The 18255-nt window shown below is 47.0% G+C and overlaps 1 protein-coding gene across 1 annotated transcript; it reads left to right on the top strand.

Moving 5' to 3' along the window:
• Positions 1–1580: 1580 nt before the first annotated feature.
• NME9 (NME/NM23 family member 9) lies at positions 1581–16227 on the top strand. The gene is made up of 7 exons (XM_019542836.1): positions 1581–1657; positions 2986–3022; positions 6653–6710; positions 9113–9216; positions 12159–12230; positions 14768–14884; positions 15955–16227. The coding sequence occupies exons 2-7, from the start codon at positions 2990–2992 to the stop codon at positions 16063–16065; spliced, it is 495 nt and encodes a 164-aa protein (XP_019398381.1). The 5' UTR covers positions 1581–1657; positions 2986–2989; the 3' UTR covers positions 16066–16227.
• The last annotated feature ends 2028 nt before the right edge of the window (positions 16228–18255 follow it).

Raw genomic sequence — 18255 nt, 5'->3', positions numbered from 1 at the left:
AAGTTTAAAACCAACTGCCTGAAAGTGGCAGCAGCATTTTTATTCAGACAGCAGTGAAGGAGTCATATTTTCATAGTTAGTAGTAGGGTTGGAAGGGACCTGAGCAGATCATCAAGTCCAACCCCCTGCCTTGGCAGGAAAGAGTACTGGGGTCAAACGACCCCAGCAAAGTGATTGTCTAGCCTCCTCTTAAAGACCCCCAGGGTCCTTCTAAACTCATCTCTCCGCAGGTGTTAAAGATCCTTTTTCCTTTTTTAATGGTGTTGAGGTTCCCCATATCAATCCACTCTTTCTCCTGCAATTCTGCTGTTTCTTAGTGGCTCCTGGGAATGTAGCTCCTACTTCATAGCCCTGTTGAGTGTTTTTAACTTTAGCTTAAAACAGTTTCTTAGGCATGGAAATAACTTTCAGTGAAGCATAAATCAGAACTTCCCGGATCTTAAATGCTGGAGACTGCAAGTGAGAGAGGAACAGTGGAAAAAATCATGGTCAGACCCAGTTCACTCTCCCTTTTGGCATCTGCTCTTTGCCATGGTGTTCTTGAGCACTGGTTGCACTGTCAAGATGCTCAAGAAGTCTTGACTTCGAAAGAGCACAGGAGTGAGGGGCACAGCCTCTGAGCCAGAACTTCATAGGGCTTAAATGCTGGAGGTTGCAAAGTGGGAGAGGAACAATGGGAAAAATCTCTGTTCAGACTCAGTTCACTCTCCCTTTCAGCAGCTGCTCTTTGCTGCTGTGTGTCACATGCCTCTTTGTTACTTTCAAGGGGATTGTGGGTTGTTTGCCCACCAAGAAGATCTGTAATCCTTCCTTAAAAAGGTAGGCCCCTGAGTAAGTAACAGTTTATTTCTTGAGCCAAAAAAAAAATGAAAAACAGGGAGAGGAATGATGGTCAAAGGGAAACGGGGCAAGATGGACCTTGGGTCTATCCTAGTCGGTGGCAGTTCTGTTCTTCAGCATTAGATGCACTGCCACTGTGCTCGAGCAGGCTCGATCTTGCTTGCTGACTCTGAGAGAGAAGTATTAAATTTTAATGGCAATAGGACTAAAAGAAGCAACATCTTTTGGTCATTTTTGCCTGGCATACTATGTTTGCAAGCACCTGATGTACCCTATAGCAAATGAATGTGTGTTCTCATGAAGTTATATTTGTTTTTTTTGCTTCAATCTTGACCCAACTAATGCAGTCCTAGGCCCCTTGTGTGTTAATAAAGCTTAGTTTCTTTGTGCTGCAAGTGGGAGAAGAACAGTGGGGGGAAAAACCCTGGTCAGACCCAGCTTCTTTGGGTAGATATGATATCTTTTATTAGATCAACTAAGTAGCTGGAAAAATTGTTCTTTGCAAGCTTTCAGGCCCAAACACCTTTTCATGCTTCTAGCTGGCCCTGCAGACCTGCCTCTGTGGCATGTTTAAGTCAATGAGGCTGCCCCCCCCAACTCCCTTGGCATCACCCCAGCCCTGGGATATGCCATGCTGGGCTCCCGGTACCTCCCCCAGCAGGGGAGAGTGGCTCCCTGCTGCCTGCAGCCTGCTCAGACATGGCCCCTCCCTGCCCGCAGCCTGGCCCACAGCCCAGACATGCCCCTCCCTGCTGCTGAGGCAGCCAGCCCAGCCTGCTAGGTTGCTAGGGACGCGCTGCCTGCAACCGCCATGCAGGTACCTGGGGTTGGGGGGTGTTCCCCCTCAGGCAGGGGGAGCTGCCCCTGCTTCTCCCCCCCCCACCATGCATGGTGGGAGCCAGGGAAGGGCCCTGAGAGAGGCACAAAGTGGGGGCTGTCCCCCTCCCTGCTCCTGCCACTGGGGAGGAGGTGCCTCCCTGCTGCTCCCTGATCTTGCCTCCTGGGAGAGTCAGGCTGGAAGGGAGCTCAGCCACCCCTGCTCATGGCAGGGTTGCCTGTCTCCCTGCCAGGCCCTTCTGCCCCCCCGCGGCACCCACTGGCTTATGGGGATAATCCTTCTCCCTGTGTCATGGTGGCAGGCACCTCTCCATCCTGGATTCCCACCTCCAGGGCAACAGCGGTCCCAGGCGACCCTGTAAGAGACCCCATCTGCACTGGCCTCTGTTTGGAGGCACTTGGGGGTTGAGGAGGCTCCCAGCTGGCCTGCTGTTGCTCTCGGGGTTCGGCCAGTGTGGGTTGGGGGTCCTCATGGCCTCCTGGAGCTTTGGAGCGGCACAGAACAAATGACTCGAGTTTGTCTGGGGGCAAAAGCTCAGAGAGGTCAATTGTTTCTTGGGACAGGAGCTAGCAGGTCTGTGCAGCTGTCAGCCCTGCTCAGCAAGATGGTCCTGGCTGCCCTGGTTGTGCACAGATGCCCCCTAAGTCACTACGGCAGGGCAAGGCTTGCATTTATAGCTGAAATGCCCCATCCCATACCACCTCTTATCTTTCTCTCTCTCTGTCAAGATGTCTTTTTTTTGCCATGTCCAGACACCTGCAACTCATTCCTTGCCATCTGCAGCTCCCTGCCTGCCAGGTCCCAGCATCTAGAGCTTACTCCCTGAGTTTGGGCTTTTCTAGCTCACGCTCTGCTCATTTCGAGTGTCTTCAGTTGATGCCGGTTACTGCGCAGTCATCTAGTACTCGGTTATGCCAGTACTAAATGACTTTGCAGTAACTACTGTGCAGTCCACTGCTCATGGAGACATGGCCAGCATATGTCTGATGCTCGTGGAGACGGGTTGCACCTCAGGACCCCGTGCTTGCATGTGTGTTACACTGTCCTTCCGGCTGAAAGGGGCTGAGCAGAGATGCTTTCTGAGCTGTCTGCATTGCCCCTGGCAGAGGGACGATGTACAGATGAGCAACATGCTGGCCAAGTGTGTTCCTGTAAAAACCTCTTTCTGCAGCAGCTGAATTCAACTGGTGGGAAAGGGATTCCCTCCTTTGTGCTGGATCATTGCTTTCACTGAAAGGAGGCATCTTTCAGCAACAGACCTCAGTGACTTGGCCCTGCTATTCAATTGACGTTTCTTCTTCTTGCAGAAGAATGGGCAGTAAGAAGAAGGAGGTATTGCTGCAGGTCAGTATGAGTGGTATGCACTGCAAATGTGTTTGTAAAGGCAATTTTAATCTTGACTGTAAGTACACGGGGAAGATTTGGCCCTTGATTTCTCCAGCTGCTGTTGGCAAAGCTATAGTTCAGGGTCCTCACTGTTGGCCAGTCTCCCCTGGGAGCAGCTGCAGAGGTGCCCTTAGATTCCTGCCGAGGAGTCACTAGAGCTGTACCCATTCTCTTCCTAGAGAGTCTCCTGGGTGAAGAGCCCAAGCAGTAGGTAATCTTGAGGGTGAGTAGGTAGGTTCAGTCCACTGAGGACATTGATTTCCAGTTAGGCTGGGCTAAGAAAATGGAGAAATGTCTATCATTCCTGTGGTCATCATTCAAGGGATATTAAGTGGGTGTAAGGATCAGGTTTCGCCTCTGTCTAAGGCATCAGTGAGACTTGCTGGAATCCCACATCCAGTTTTGCCATCTGCACTTCAGAAAGCTTGATACCTGATAAGTCTCCTCTACCTTTTTAACTCGGTATAATTTGTTTACCTGTCAATGATCTAAGATTGCCATGATGAACTTAATTGTGGAATTTCCTAAATTTTGTAATGCTTCCCTTTTGACCTTGTAAAATCTTCTCATTATTGAGTTGTGATGATTATTGCAACAAAAATTAACAACAGCTCATTTTCTTACAATCTAGCTGAGAAATTAAATTTGAATGAATTATGTCTACATAAAAAGGAAGTGCCTGCATCATTCTAGACAAGGAAAATGCAAGCTAACTAACTGTTTGACCTGCTTTGAATCAAACCAATTAACACATTTTGAGAATTTACCAGAATATAAATAAATGCTGCTCACAAAGAGTAAGTAAAGGAGCACTGCAAGTTTAGCTAGAATACACAGTTTTGTGTTGACTCCCTGCTCTAAGGGCAAAATAAAAATCAGCCTTAACTGTGGAAGTGGGATTGAATCTCCATAATTCCATGTTTCAAGAGGCTCTCTGAAGTAGCAGGTGGCTGCACTTTCTGCTAGAGAGAGAGAAAAACTGAAGTGCAGGGTGCCCTCTAGTGCCCCCAGAAACACAAAAGACCCACCAGCACATTTAGCTGTCAGGTTTTGCAGTCATAGGCTATTAACAAATGTACCTTTTAACGACTTTAACAGACGGTGAGGAGCTGCCACCTGGGAGTGCACCTCAGCTGTTACATTCTAAAGGTTATGTCCCAATGATCCTGTGGCAATACAAGCGAGCTAAACCTCTCTCTTAATTTTAACTGTGGATGGAACAGAGGAAAAGCTGCAGTGATTTTGCTGCACTTGCATTGCCACAGAAGGATGCAGATATAACAGAACAAGGAGCAACAGTCTCAAGTTGCAGCAAAGGAAGTTGAGGTTGGATATGAGGAAACGCTCACAAAGAGGGTACTGGAGGGTACACAGTTAGTAGAAGTACTGGAACAAGCTATCCAGAGAGGTGGTGAACTCCCCATCCTTTTTAAGACCTAGCTAGACAGAGCCCTGGCTGGGATGATCTAATTGGGGCTGGTCCTGCTTTGAGCAGGGGATTGGACTAGATGTGATCTCCTGTGGTTTCTTCCAACCTTAATTTTTTATGATTCTAACAGCTTAAATTGCTGTCATTTGATTCCAATACTATTGTTATGCCTGTCTACATAGACAAATCTAGGATTTTGAAAAAGTGGGTACACATGATGTGCTGCCTTATCACATATAGCCCAACACATATTTTTCTCCCATCAAAAAGAAACTAGAAACTTTACTAATAAGCTAGAAACCCAGCTATATTTTTCAATTTAAGACTGAAGCAAAAACAAATTAACTTTATTGGCATGTGCATTAATTTGCTATATCCTAGATTAGATATAAAAAAACACAACAAACTAGGTAAAAAATATCAAAAGCTGTCTAACAGCTGTTTCCATAGTTCTGTAGTCATTAGAATTAAATGTGCATCTCTTTCAGATTCATAAACCAAAATCTAGCCTTCTTGAGCATCTTGACAGGGCATCTGATGTTTCAATGGAAGTTATTTCCACCCCTGATTTGATATCCACCTGAGTTAACATTTTTATGCCCAAGTTTAATGTTTTTAGCTAGAGCTAAAAAACAGTCTGCAGGGCTGTGAAACAGGAGTTACATTATCAGGAGCAGCTATCAGACAGCAGAATTACAGGAGAACGGATAGTTCGATTCATGGAACATTGAGATCATTACAAATGAAGGAACATTGTTCACACGTGTGGAATGAAGAGTTTTTAGAAGGCATCAGTAGATGGCAATGGGTCCAGTGCTCCCTTACTGCTGCTGCTGCCTGGTGGTTGGTTTTAAACTTTGAGTGAAGCAGGAATCAAAAGGGGATGTGACTGCATCACTGCAACTGCCTCTAGATCCTCCCCTGCCTGTCTATACCTATAGATCCCTGCACCCAAGCAAGGCGGTAGGTTTTCCTGCATGTAGGCACAATAAATAGCATTTTGTAGGGTGGGAGGGAGACTCCTGCTTTATTCTGTCAGTGCACAAGGTCTCTAACAAGAACGCTTTTAAGATGGAAAAAAAGGAAAGCTCCCCTGGAAAATGAGGTCATTGAAACAAGGACTGAGAGAGTTTTGAAGCCATACATGACCACTCCAGTCAGTGCATGGAGATTGTGGTTAGCAGTTCCTACTTGAGGTTGCACTAATATTTGTATTTAGAGCAGGAGTTGGACGTTTTGGGACCAGAAATCACACACATTTCATGTGAGAGTTGCCATAGGAATGTCATGAGCTTTGTAGGTCTTTGACTTAAGGGTTATACATGCTGGCAATAGAATTATTATTATCCCATAGTCCTAGCCATTTTTGTTGCTCTCTGCTGGACTCTCTCCAATTTGTTCACTTCCTTTCTGTAGTGGGGGGGGGGGGCCAAAACTGGACACAGTGCTCCAGATGTGGTCTCATCAGTGCTGAATAGAAGGGAAGAATCACTTCTCTCAACTCGATCTGCAGGGCATGCTTTTGGTTCCTATTCATAGCTTATTATCCACTGTAATCCCCAGAACTCCTGCTTAGCCAATAATTATTATTGCTGTTATTAATTGTTATTGTTATGTATTAGTTAGGCTGGCAAACTGTAGGTGACTCATCCAACAGCTTCTGGTGCGTGGTCTCCCCCTTGCAGCTGCACTACACAAGCAGCCTCATGTTGCACCTCTCTCTCCTCTCACTGTTAAAGTGAGAGGATGTTAACTGTGGGATGATGGATGGAGAACGCAGCAGGAGTTTGCTGGTAGAGGGGGAAAGGAAGTGGATTTTGGTGCCACAGGCAGAGAGGATGACTTGGGTTGGTGCATAGAGAGATGCCAGCTCTGAGTGACCACGCTGACCCCAGATTGTGCCCCTACCATGGAGCGGTTGGGAGGGGATAGGCCTTATCCTAGCTGTGGCAGAGATTTCTTTTCTCGCTATGTGGTATTCTTTTAAAAGTCCTGCTAAAAACAAGCCCCATACCAAACCACTCTTGCATGTGTCCTGTGTCAGCATTCCCCATCATTCTTTGAAGTGGAACAGTTTTGTAATACAGTAAACATAGTGAATGTGTATGGTTTTCTGACTAATGCTCTTAATACACTTTTATAAAAAAATTTCAACACAGATTACTATCAATAACCAGGAGCTGTGGGAGGAAATGCTGTGTTTCAAAGGACTGATGGGTAAGGACTTAGCCAGTGTTCCAGAGTTGCTTATATTTAATTTAAATTCAGAGCCAGTAAAGTATTGAAGCTCTGTGGAGTGTACTGGGGGGTGTGGAAGTTGAGTAGCAGATGGCAAAGGTGGTGGGAATGGGTTAGGTCCTCCCATCTGCTTGCTCAACGGAGGGTTGTTGGCTGACAGAGCTGCTTGTCTCATACATTATCCAGGCCAATCTGAAATGAGTTTCCTCACTTACCTGAGACTGTCCTCTGCGCTTTATCAGATATCGCTGCTCAGGGATCCTTCCTGGATCTTTCTGTCATTAAGCTTAGTCTTTAACACTTCCTGTATATGATTCCTTGGGTCTTTCAAATAGTATTTGCCAATGCCAAGCTCCCAAGGAGGTCTCAGCCCTGAGACTGACCCTAGTGAGGGAGACATCAGTTTAGGCAAAGAGAAAATGCTCCTCCTGTTTGTAACGGCTTTCCCCCAAAGCATCCACAGCCAAAAATGACAGCAGCAGAAGCACTGGTTCTGCAGCTTGCTCCCTAATGCTGTCACTAGCTTAGCTTGTTAGATTCAGCTCAACCCAGAGCAGAGCTATCAGCTAAAGCCTCTGGCGACTGAGACTGTACTTGAGTACACGTAAGTGCCCGGCACCTGAGTTGTCCTGAGGGACCTCTGTGCTCCTCCTTTATCCATGCCTGTAGTCTTGCCTCCACAACAAGTCCCATCAGTGCAACCTAAATCTGCTCTTAAACTTGTTTTAGAGAAACTGGTGCAGCCCCATGTGTGGCCACCCTTAGTTTGGTTTCCAAGGGGCTTATTTCAGTTTAGCTCAAATTTGATACAGCATGATAAACTGAAATCAGTGCCTTTAATTAAATAAGTTAAAACCATACTGTTGGTTAGATTGAAGCCACCTTTTCCCTCAGACCAGGTCTTAGTCTTGCCTGCCTGGCTGGTATTTGTCCAGCATGGGAAGCTCCCTGCTGCAGCAAGATACAACCAAGTATGAAAGCAGATGGGATTAAGAAAACATCTGCCTCTGGAGGTGTTACAGGGACCTGCACATTCTGGCTCTAGACCCACTTGCAGCCTCTGTCCCCTGTAATTGGCTTCCATCCCCTGCATGGCTTGGCTCTCTGGCCAAGTCACCAACAGCCCACCGTTGCCAGGTATCAGAATCCCAAATACAGGACTTCCCCACCTTGGCATTAGGCTGTCCACTGCTCACCCTTCTGGGGGTCTTCCTTCCCTTCCCCTGCTCTCAATTCTGGTCTCCTGCACTCTGCCCCATTCCTCCCAGATCACCTGATGGGACAACAGCATAAGCAGCCTCTCACTTCACTCTTTCAAAGCAGAGATGCTACCCTAACTCAAAGGATGACAGCCCAAGGGAAACCCACATCCTTGGGACCCCAGATAGCTGGGTTTCAGTCCACTCATCTGTCCTGTCCTTCATAGGCCCTATTCCTGTCCCCCAGCTGTCTGGGTAGTTGCCTGCTTTCTGATAGAGCCCTGACTCTTACACTTGCTCTCAGTGAGCTCTCCTGCTATCATTTTCATGGTGGGCTACCCTTGTTCACATGCTTTTCCTCTCTCCTGTCTTCAGTGTCATCTCAGCTCCCTTAAAGGACCAGCTCACATGAACAGTGAGCAATGCCCAGAGCAAGGGCTGCCTGCTATTGGGGGAAATCCTAACTGCAGGCAAGGACACTGATTTTTCTCTGCTTTAAATGGCAACTTATTTCTAGTGATATTAGACAGACTGCCTTGTGGAGGATGAAGAAGAAAGGGACAGAGCTAACATTGATTTTTCTCAATTGCTGAATGCTCTGTGTCTCAGGTTAAATCTTAGCCTAAATGCTGTTTCTTCCTGTGTGTGTGTGTCTAAAGGTTAAAAATTATGTGAAGTTGTTGCAGATGTTTGCAAGATTTTTTTCAGCAACAATTTGCACAGAGCTCATCTGAGCTGTTCAGGATCCACATCCCTTGCTCTTATCAAGATATCTTTAGAAAAAGGACCAAACCAAATGATAATTTTTTTTTTTTCCAGCCCCATGCACTGCTCTCTTTTCTACATCTTTCTTCCATTTCTGTTTTGGTCTTGCATTCTGGTAATATGACACGGTAATGTTTGAGCTCATATCAAGCAGCCTAGTTTATCTGGGCTTTGAACACCTGACCCACACTCCTATTTTGGTGAGTAAATTGTGGGATTTTTCTTCCTGATAAATTGTGTTCAGAAACGGCCCCTTTTCAATATCCAAATGACCCTGATCAATCTGATCTGAAACAGCTATGGTCAAAGCTGATTAAAAACCTGCAATGGCCAAGTTTTTTGTATGCGCCTTGCCTAACTAATTCTGAGACATTTCAGTGCTGTCTACCATGATGATACTGCTTCTCTCCTTGGCAGTTGTTGATGTGTATCAAGCCTGGTGTGGTCCATGCAAAACAGTAGTGAACCTTTTCAGGAAAATAAAGAATGAGCTTGGTGATGACCTTTTGCATTTTGCTGTGGTAAGTGATAACAGAGAAGCACTGCTTCCTATGTACCAAATACCTATGGAACCAGCAGCCTGTGAAATGTATTGGCTTTCTTTGCAGTATCTGGCTGATGTATCCATGTTGATCTAGGATTTTGAAAAGGGAGATGCAGTGCATCATCGCATATAACACAACACACATCGTTCTCCAGTGTAAAAGAAACTAGAAGCCTTTCTAATATGCGAGGGGCCCCATATTATTCAGTTAAAGATCAAAGGAAAAGGAAAAACTTCTTTGGAATGTGCATTAATTTACTATATCATATATTATGTAAAAAACCCACCCCAAAACTAGGCAAAAATAATCAAAAAGTGTGGTTTCTTTAGTCCTGTTGTCATTAGCATTAAATATACATCTCTTCTACAGATTCATAAAACAAAATCTAACCTTCTGAGCACCTTGACAGTCCTTCCAATGATTCAGTGAAAGTTATCTCCACACCTGAGTTAATGTTTCTAGCTAGGCTTAAACAGTCTTCATAGCTTTGAAATAGAAGCTATGTTACCGGGAGCAGTTAACAGACAGCAAAATTGCAGAAGAAAGGCTCGTCTGAGTAGTGGAACCATTAAAGACCATTAAAAAGGAGAGAGGGTTCTTAACACCTGTGAAATGAAGAGTTTAGAAGGAATCAAGTAGATTATAATGACCCATGAAGTCAGTTGACTCCTTCCTTCATTGCTGCCCGAATAGAAATGCCGCTGCCCCAGCTAGGCAGTGTGTTTTAAACTTTGGGTGGAGCAGGAATCAAAAAGGAGTGCAACTGTCCATGGATCTGCCCCTGGATGTGTCCGTGCTCCAGTTCTTACTTATGTGAATAATTCCCTTGAACTCCATTTATTTAGTTATGACAGCGGGGAAGCTGATAGCGTGAAGATTTGCAGGATTGAGTGCTTATCATTCTGTTTCTTATTCCTTCTCCAAATGGGAAAAGACTTCATGCCTCCCCCTCATTACGTTTATAAAAGGAAAGGATTTCTCTCTTAAAATAATGAACACCTCACATCTGAGCCTGAAAGAGAGAATGGTTTCACTAGTATGGAAAACATGTATTTTAGCTTAGACTCAGCTCTCGGCCAAAAAGAATATGTTATATTCAGATTTACAAGTCAATATTCAGTTGTAAGACAGCATTGCTCTACGCTCTGTCTTGACACAGATGTATGACAGCTGTAGTGCGAGAATGTTACATCGGTGAAGAAAAGCACTCAAAAGTTGCAAATGTCTGTGTTAAGGATTTCTGTGTAATTAGAACTTTATTCCAGTCTCAACTCTGAGTGCATTTGCTCCAACCAAATCCTCGATTGACTTCACGATACAAAATCTTCCATCTAGAAACCAGTCATATTTGTTAGCAGCAATATATGCCTGCCATACCACTTACAACTTCAAGTACTCATAAGTAAGGTAATGAATAGTTGAGAACTAAATAAATGTTACATTGCATACATAATAAACATTCTCAAGCAGGAAGAAATGCATCTTAGCAAACCTTTCTGGGGAAGGGTTTTATGGTGTCTCATATTTTATCACATTTAGAAATGCACCTTAAACAGAGCAACATGGTCTTATTCAGAGATTGTACAACATATTTGCCATTGTAAGGATACCAAGTTTGGTTGACAGAGGCCATGGGCAGACATGCTGCTTGAAAAGCTGCAGGTGCTTTTGAAGTACTTCAGACAGTGAGGGCAGATATTAATACCTGAGGAAGTGCTTCAGAAGTGGTTGAGATGCTTCAAAGATGACCTGGAAAAAGAGGAACATCTTTGAAGTGCTTCATTTTGAAAAGCTTCCTGAAATGTCCACATCCTCTAGCAGTCCTCCAGCATCCCACAGTACTCTGCTCCCTTCTCCTCCGGCATAGAGAATGAGGGAGAGGGGGGCAGACAGCCAGTGAGAGCTCTCCTGCATGCTTGCTCTCCTTGAGACTCTCCAGTGAAAAGGTTGAAAGTCATGCAAAGACTCTTGCTCTCCAGCCCATTTGGCTGGAAAGCAGGGATTGCAAGCATTTCAGATACATGTCTGTTTATACCCAAAGGTAACTATATTTTATGTCATTGACTTCCTTAAGGGGACAGACTTGCAGAGGTGTAGTTGGGTACCTGGTTCCCAAAGGCTGGTGCCCTGGTTGCACCCCCCCTCCCCGATACACTGCTGTAGACCTGTGAACAACTGACCATAGGGTGAAAGGGGGCAGGGCTTTATGGCATGTTGGCTGCTCCCCAACAACTGTCTGTAGTGGGCACAGGTGATAGAGGGGTGAATTACCATGGGGTTAGCTTCCACTTATCACAGGGTAAAAGTGTCCACAGGCAAGCTACCAGGGAGCCCTGCTCCTTTTACCCCTATGGTAAATTGTTCACATACCCATACCCTCCGTCATTCAACTTAATGCTATACAGCATTTTGCTGCCACACCAAATTCATCTAGCACACATTAAATGGCTTAATTGGCTATATGAGGGCCCTCAACATGGTAGGGAATCAACGGTGAGTGAAGGTGCTTCTAGTGGGCGAGGGGAAAATCAGATATACCAATAACACCATCAGGCAGGCCTATGTGATTGTACCCTCCTTTCAGTCATTAAAACATTGAATAAATCATTTATGTAATGATTCGTATAAGCTGATTACAAGGTTGGAGGCACATCTGATAATGGGGTAATTTAAAGATCGTGCTACTTGACTAAAGAAAGATGATATTTGCTTTTATTAAGATCTTATTATTTTAAATGTCACTAATAATTTCTGCATAGTATAATAAAAACCATTTTTAAGAAGGCTTTTCAGGCCCTTAGACAAACAGGGCAGATCACACAAAATATTCCTCAGTACTTTTTTTGGATATGTATGTTTGCTGTTCTGCAACAGAAGAGGTCAGTATAAATGAATTCTTTCTTTCACATTTTATTTAGGCTGAAGTAGAGTCCATCGATGCTCTGGAAAAATATCGAGGAAAATGTGAACCTACTTTTCTCTTTTATGCAGTGAGTGAAAACACAAATTAAATTGGATGCATAGGAGTAAACTTGACTTGCAGTTGAAACATTTCACTTTCAAACTCTATTCCTTATAATGCAGTTAATGTCTTTTTCATTCACTAATCAGTAACTGAATAAGAGAGAAATGAAGACGTCTTGGTGAGGGGGGGAAAAAGAGTTATGCCAGGTAATTTTAAAATTAAATAAAGGGCAGACAATGTGGAAAGGTCCAGGAAATTTGTTTTCTCACACTATGGAGAGTCCATGTTTGTGCTGAGTTGGAACTGATGGCTTATAACAGCGACCTCCTAACCCAGGGGCAGGCAATTATTTTGGGCAGAGGGCCACTTGCTGAGTTTTGGCAAGCCATCATGGGCTGCATGACAGGCAGCCCAGGGCAGATAGATAAATACTAATTGTCTAAATTTTTTAAGGGCCCTGCCAGCCAGATAGAATGGCCTGGTGGGCTGCATCCGGCCCCCGGGCTGCATTTTGCCCACCCCTGCCCCAACTCCTGCTACCAAGTAAAGAGGGGCAGCACTGTGTGGCTGCAGAGCTACAGGCAGCAGAAACAGGGCTTCTGAGGCACCAACCAGTTTGCTAACTATGTAAAGGGGAACCCCTGTCCCGTAGCAGGCAAGGGGTTTTGTGATGAAAAAGGAGAGGCCCTTTTTGAGTAGGGTTGCCAACTCTGACTGAAGCTATTCTGTGAGATTTTTTTTTTTCCTCAACATGACTTAATGTCATTAATTATACTGTTCAACCCATTCACAATATCAGTCTCCCGGATTGCTTTCAATAGTCACCAGGAGATCGATGCTGATTCCAGTAGACTCTCGGTCAAGCTGGGAGGGTTGGCAACCCTGCTTTTAAGTCTGGACAAGCTGAAGGTGGAAGGGGCATAGCCTAGGAGCCATATAAGCCCAGTTCCTGGGCTGAGGAGGCCGTCTGGCTCAGACAACAGGAAAAGAAGGGGCTCCGTGTTGGGAAGCAAGGTGGGGAGGACTGCAAAGAGAGCTGTCGTACAGTGTGTGAGGCCAGAGGAGCTGAAGCTGGGGCATAGCCAGTGATTAAAGTGGGGAGGCCAGTGGAAAGGCACTCGAGAGCTGGTGCATTTTTGTTTGGATTTGCTGGTGTTTCTGTAGCCACGAGGCATGGGATGTCTAGTTAGGAGTAGGGAGGCCTCCGAAAGGGGCTGATGTGAGGATGTTGTGTGTTCTATCAATGGAGGGGCACTAGATGGAGACCACCAGGCCCTGGTGGAGCTGAGTAGGGCAGACAGACTGAGTTTGCTCCCAGCCAAGATGCTCAGAAGGGAGTTTGAGCCCAACTGAGGACAGAGAAGTCTTGCAGAGAGACTGAGTATGTCATTCATTGGGCTGGATAACAGGTGGCTCAGTGATAAGAAGGGGGAGAAAGGCATCTTTTTCTGAGGCCTGCTTCCCAAATCCCTTGTAGGTAAGATCATGGCAGACGAGTACAGGGTAGTGTCCTAGGAAGTCCTGAGTCACTTGCCAGAGGGTGCCAGAGCCGCATTGGAGGCAGAAGCCTATTACAGGGCTATCTAGGCCAATATCTCATCTCCAGCATTGTCCAGGACCAGTGTTGGAATCTGCTAAACTGCTATTTTAGAAGAACTGGTCCTCTGGAAGTTTCTTCTTAGCCCCGTTCATCAGAGTTTGGCTCTTGCCCTGAAGCATGAAGTTCAGATCTTTTCTTAAAGGTGGGATTGCTGTCTGTAATGTGGGTGTAGACAGATTTATATTCCTATCCATTCATTCCACATGTGGCCACAGCTGCACCATAGACCACCTCATAGACCCATGCCCTTGACAGTGCTGGGCTGTGCTGCCTGTCCCTTGGCCAGGACTAAGGGTGGACAATGCAAAGGAGGAGCTAGATTTACAGAGCATGCTCTCCTTTGCTCACCCAGATACAGGCACAGTGTCCATCTTAGCTGTATTGTGACACTGTGCGCTTGGCTGCTGTTGACATGGGTAGCCAGAAGGTGTCACACATGGTGGACCATCTGAATGCTGGGGCAACTATTTTGTGGGACAAGGGTGAGCTTGGCCACTTTGGGATGTCAAGGAAACTTTGGTGGGTCCCTTGTACCAAGTAGCAGGGAAATTATACCATGTCCTCATGCATTGGCCAACACCAGCCTGACTATCCTCTTCTCCTGTAATTACCTCAAATGGGAAGAGACCACAGCTGGCAAGCTCTAAGGAGCTCCCAGAATATTGTCTGTGGGTGGGGGACAGTGCATGAGCCACAGAGTATCTTTATCTGATTCAGCCTGTCTCCCTTATCTTATATTAACCAATTAGTGCTCATCCTCACAGGCCCCAAGCTAACTCCTGGTGCTTTCAGCTACCACTTTCCCATTCGGTTTGGAGGAAGTTCTTTGCCAGCAATTAAATTAGAATCGGATTTTGCCACTTCCCAACACTGGAATTACTGAAAGGTCTAACCAGACATGGGGACTAATGCAAAGAGAAGGTGTGTCCCCTGACTAACCACCTTCATTCGATGCCTTTCAGGGAGGAGAACTGGTAGCTGTTGTAAGAGGAGCTAATGCACCGTTGCTGCAGAAAACCATCCTGGAACAGCTAGCAGCAGAAAGGAAGGTCCTAGAGCATGGAGCAGAGCGTGTGGTGGTAAGCAGGGCCTTCATGTGTAGTGTCTGAGGCATGGGCCATAGCACTTCAGGGCCACGTAAGCTCAGCCCTGCCTAAGAAGCATATCTTCCCACAGCCCCTTGCTCCTTTTGTTTCCAGAAGCCCTCTCCAAGCTGGGCTCTGAGGCATTGAGTTGAACTGGAGTTTGTCATGGCCATAACTTTTTCTGGATCTGTTTGCCCATTCCTTCTTTCAAGGCACCATCACAACAGGGTTTGTGGCCTGGGCTCCCTGGCATTGGACAGGGCAGAATGCCCCATGCTGCGTACTGGGATTTGACTCCGAGGTGGCCGTATGGGAGACCCCATGCTGCTGCAGGCTGCATGTTCTCTAACCGTCACTGCCTTTGCACCTAGGACCTGTTGGTTGGGAGCCTCTGATGGAGCTTCACCCAGCTCCTCTGTGGGTGTGTGTGTGTGGATCTGGCTCCCAGCAGCTCTGTAATAAAAGGCTGCTTGGTCTGCACTGCGTGATTCCAAGACTCTGAGTAAGTGAACGGGGGAGGTGGCTGTCTTCCTTTTAGAGGGGCACCCTGACCTCATATCGGCACAGCCAGCAGCCTGCCCAGAGAGCTCCAAAGGACAGTGTGGAGCAGTATGTTCTGCTCACAGCACTCATTCCAGCTACACAGACCAAAGTTCAGGCTCCATTGCCCTGCCCATGCACACAGGGCACTAGACCACACAAAGATGACACAGCACATTTGCTGCCAGTTCCTCTGGGCCAGGCCACATAACCTTGACATTACAAGTTTGCATGGTGCAGTGATGCATGTTCTCATGTGTAGATGTGAATATTCAGGATCCCCCTTACAGTGAAAGGGAACTGGATCTCTGATCTCACCTGACTCAGGAACTAGTAGGGAGGGAGTGGTAAGTTAGTACCTCCTCCCCCTCCTAGCCCAGCTGTACAGCCCAGCTACTAGAGCTGGCTGTGGAGGAACTCCCTCTGAAGCCAGATGCAGAGTGGTCCTAGCCCTGCATGGTGAGACTGGTAACAGGTAGCGTGAATCTTGCAGTCACTGCTAATTCCATTGTTCTCTTTTCTAGATCAAGGATGAAACCCTCTACAAAGAAGAAAATCCAGCTGCCACTCAGAAAAAAGAACAGGGGGGTGAGCAGGGTAAGTTGCCCTGTCCCAAATTGCACAGGGCACACTGAGCCACATGAGCTTGAATTTTGCTGCCTTGGACACTACAGCAGGCTCCTTCATACACTCCCCACCCCCTGTCAGGCCATAGCACGGGCTGCTTCTTATGCCTCCTCTCAACCTCTGCAGGGTCAGCACATGGGCTGGTATCCCCCACAGCTTTGCAGCACTGTTAAAAGCAGAGCATGTGACGAAGGGAACATTTGCCTTTCCCAAACCAGTGATCACATGGAGGACAAGCCCCAGTGTTTCTGCTCTCTGAGGGCCTTTATAAAGACCATTCTTATCCACATCAGGGAAAAGAGGTCATTTGTGATTCTTCTTCATAAAGGCTGGCTTGGAGGCCAAATTACAGCCTCTTTGCCAGGCTGTGGTCTCCAGCTCAACCTATGAGCCGCTGCATCAGCAGAGGAGATGGGAATAGACCTGCCTATTGGCAGTTATGAGATGACCTGCCCCTGGGGTTTCTCCTTTGTAACTCCTGGCAATATAAGAGTGGCATGTGCCTTGTTGCATGGCTGTTTATAGTTTCATAGTCTCATAGTAGGTAGGGTTGGAAGGGACCTGAGCAGATCATCAAGTCCGACACCCTGCCATGGCAGGTAAGAGTGCTGGGGTCAAATGATCCCAGCCAGGTGCTCATCCAGCCTCCTTTTAAAGACCCCCAGGGTAGGAGCCAGCACCACTTCTCTTGGAAGTTGGTTCCAGATCCTAGCCGCCCTGACTGTGAAGTAGCGCCTCCTGATGTCTAGTCTGAATCTACCCTCTGCCAGCTTGTGACCATTATTTCTAGTCACTCCTGGTAGTGCTCAGGGGAACAGGGACTCCCCCAGTGCCTGCTGATCCCCCCATGACTAGTTTGTAGACGGCCACTAGATCCCCCCTCAGCCTTCTCTTGTGGAGGCTGAACAAGTTCAGGTCCTGTAGCCTCTCCTTGTAGGGCCTGCCCTGCTGACGCCCGATCATGTGGGTGGCCCTCCTCGGCACCCTCTCCATGTTGTCCACCTCCCTCTTGAAGTGCGGCGCCAAGAACTAGACGCAGTACTCCAGCTGCGGCCTGACCAGTGCCACATAGAGGGGGAGGGTCACCTCCTTGGACCTGCTTGAGATGCATCTGTAGATGCATGACAAGGTGCGGTTGGCCTTCCTGACCGCATCCCCACATTGCCAGCCCATGTTCATATTGGCCAGAATAATGACTCGAAGATCCTTTTCTGCCTCTATACTGACGAGAAGGGAGTTCCCCAGCCTGTAGGTACGCTGCTGGTTCTTCCTCCCCAGGTGCAGTACCCTGCACTTGTCAGTGTTGAAACCCATCCTATTCTCCTCCACCCACCCCTGTAGACTGTCCAGATCTGATGCACCCTATTCCTTCCTTCTAGTGTGCCCACTTCACCCCACATCTTAGTGTCATCTGCAACTTTGAACAGGGCGCATTTTACCCCTTTGTCCAAGTCGCTGGTGAAGATGTTGAACAACGGAGGACCGAGCCCTGGGGGACCCCGCTACCCACATCCCTCCAGGTCAGATAAGACCAGTCCACCACCACGCTCTGGGTGCAGCCGTCTAGCCAGTTAGTGACTCATCTGAGTGTATAGGCATCAACACCACAGTCTCCTAATTTTTTAATGAGAAAGGGGTGAGAGACCATGTCGAAGGCCTTCCTAAAGTCCAGAGAGACTATATCCCCCGCGATGCCTGCATCCAGGGATTTGGTGACCTGGTCATAGAAGGCCACCAGGTTGGTCTGACGGGACCTGCCTCTAATGAACCCATGTTGGTTGCCCCTAAGCATAATCTCCCTTGCTGGTCCCTCACAGACATGTGCCAATTTTCTCAAAAAGCTTCCCCAGAACTGAGGTAAGACTAATGAGCCTGTAGTTTCCTGGGTCATCCTTCCTCCCTTTTTTGAAAATGGGAACTACATTGGCCCTTTTCCAGTCCTCTGGCACATTGCCAGAGCACCATGAGTGCTCATAAAGCCGTGCCAGAGGTCCCGCAATAACCTCTGCTGGTTCCCTCAGCACTCTGGGGTGGAGATTGGCTTACCTTCACCATCCGCCGTAAAGCTGGCAAGTCAGTCAGCAACACAGAAGTCCTTGACTTCAGAAAAGCCGACTTTGATAAGCTCAAGAGGCTAGTCGGTCAGGCCCTCAGGGACCATGACCCCAGGGAGATGGGAGTTCAAGAAGAGTGGTTGC

This window comes from Crocodylus porosus, unplaced genomic scaffold, assembly GCF_001723895.1.
Source record: "Crocodylus porosus isolate Cpor-Errol unplaced genomic scaffold, CroPor_comp1, whole genome shotgun sequence".
NCBI classification, from domain to species: domain Eukaryota; kingdom Metazoa; phylum Chordata; order Crocodylia; family Crocodylidae; genus Crocodylus; species Crocodylus porosus.
The sequence above is the reverse complement of the archived record's forward strand: the minus strand, read 5'-3'. Positions and strand labels throughout refer to the sequence as shown.

Coding starts and splice junctions, on each gene's coding strand:
- NME9 (XM_019542836.1), top strand. CDS start 2,990: ATGGGCAGTAAGAAGAAGGAGGTATTGCTGCAG. Junction 6,711..9,112: donor GTGTTTCAAAGGACTGATGG/GTAAGGACTTAG, acceptor TCTCCTTGGCAG/TTGTTGATGTGTATCAAGCC. Junction 9,217..12,158: donor ACCTTTTGCATTTTGCTGTG/GTAAGTGATAAC, acceptor CATTTTATTTAG/GCTGAAGTAGAGTCCATCGA.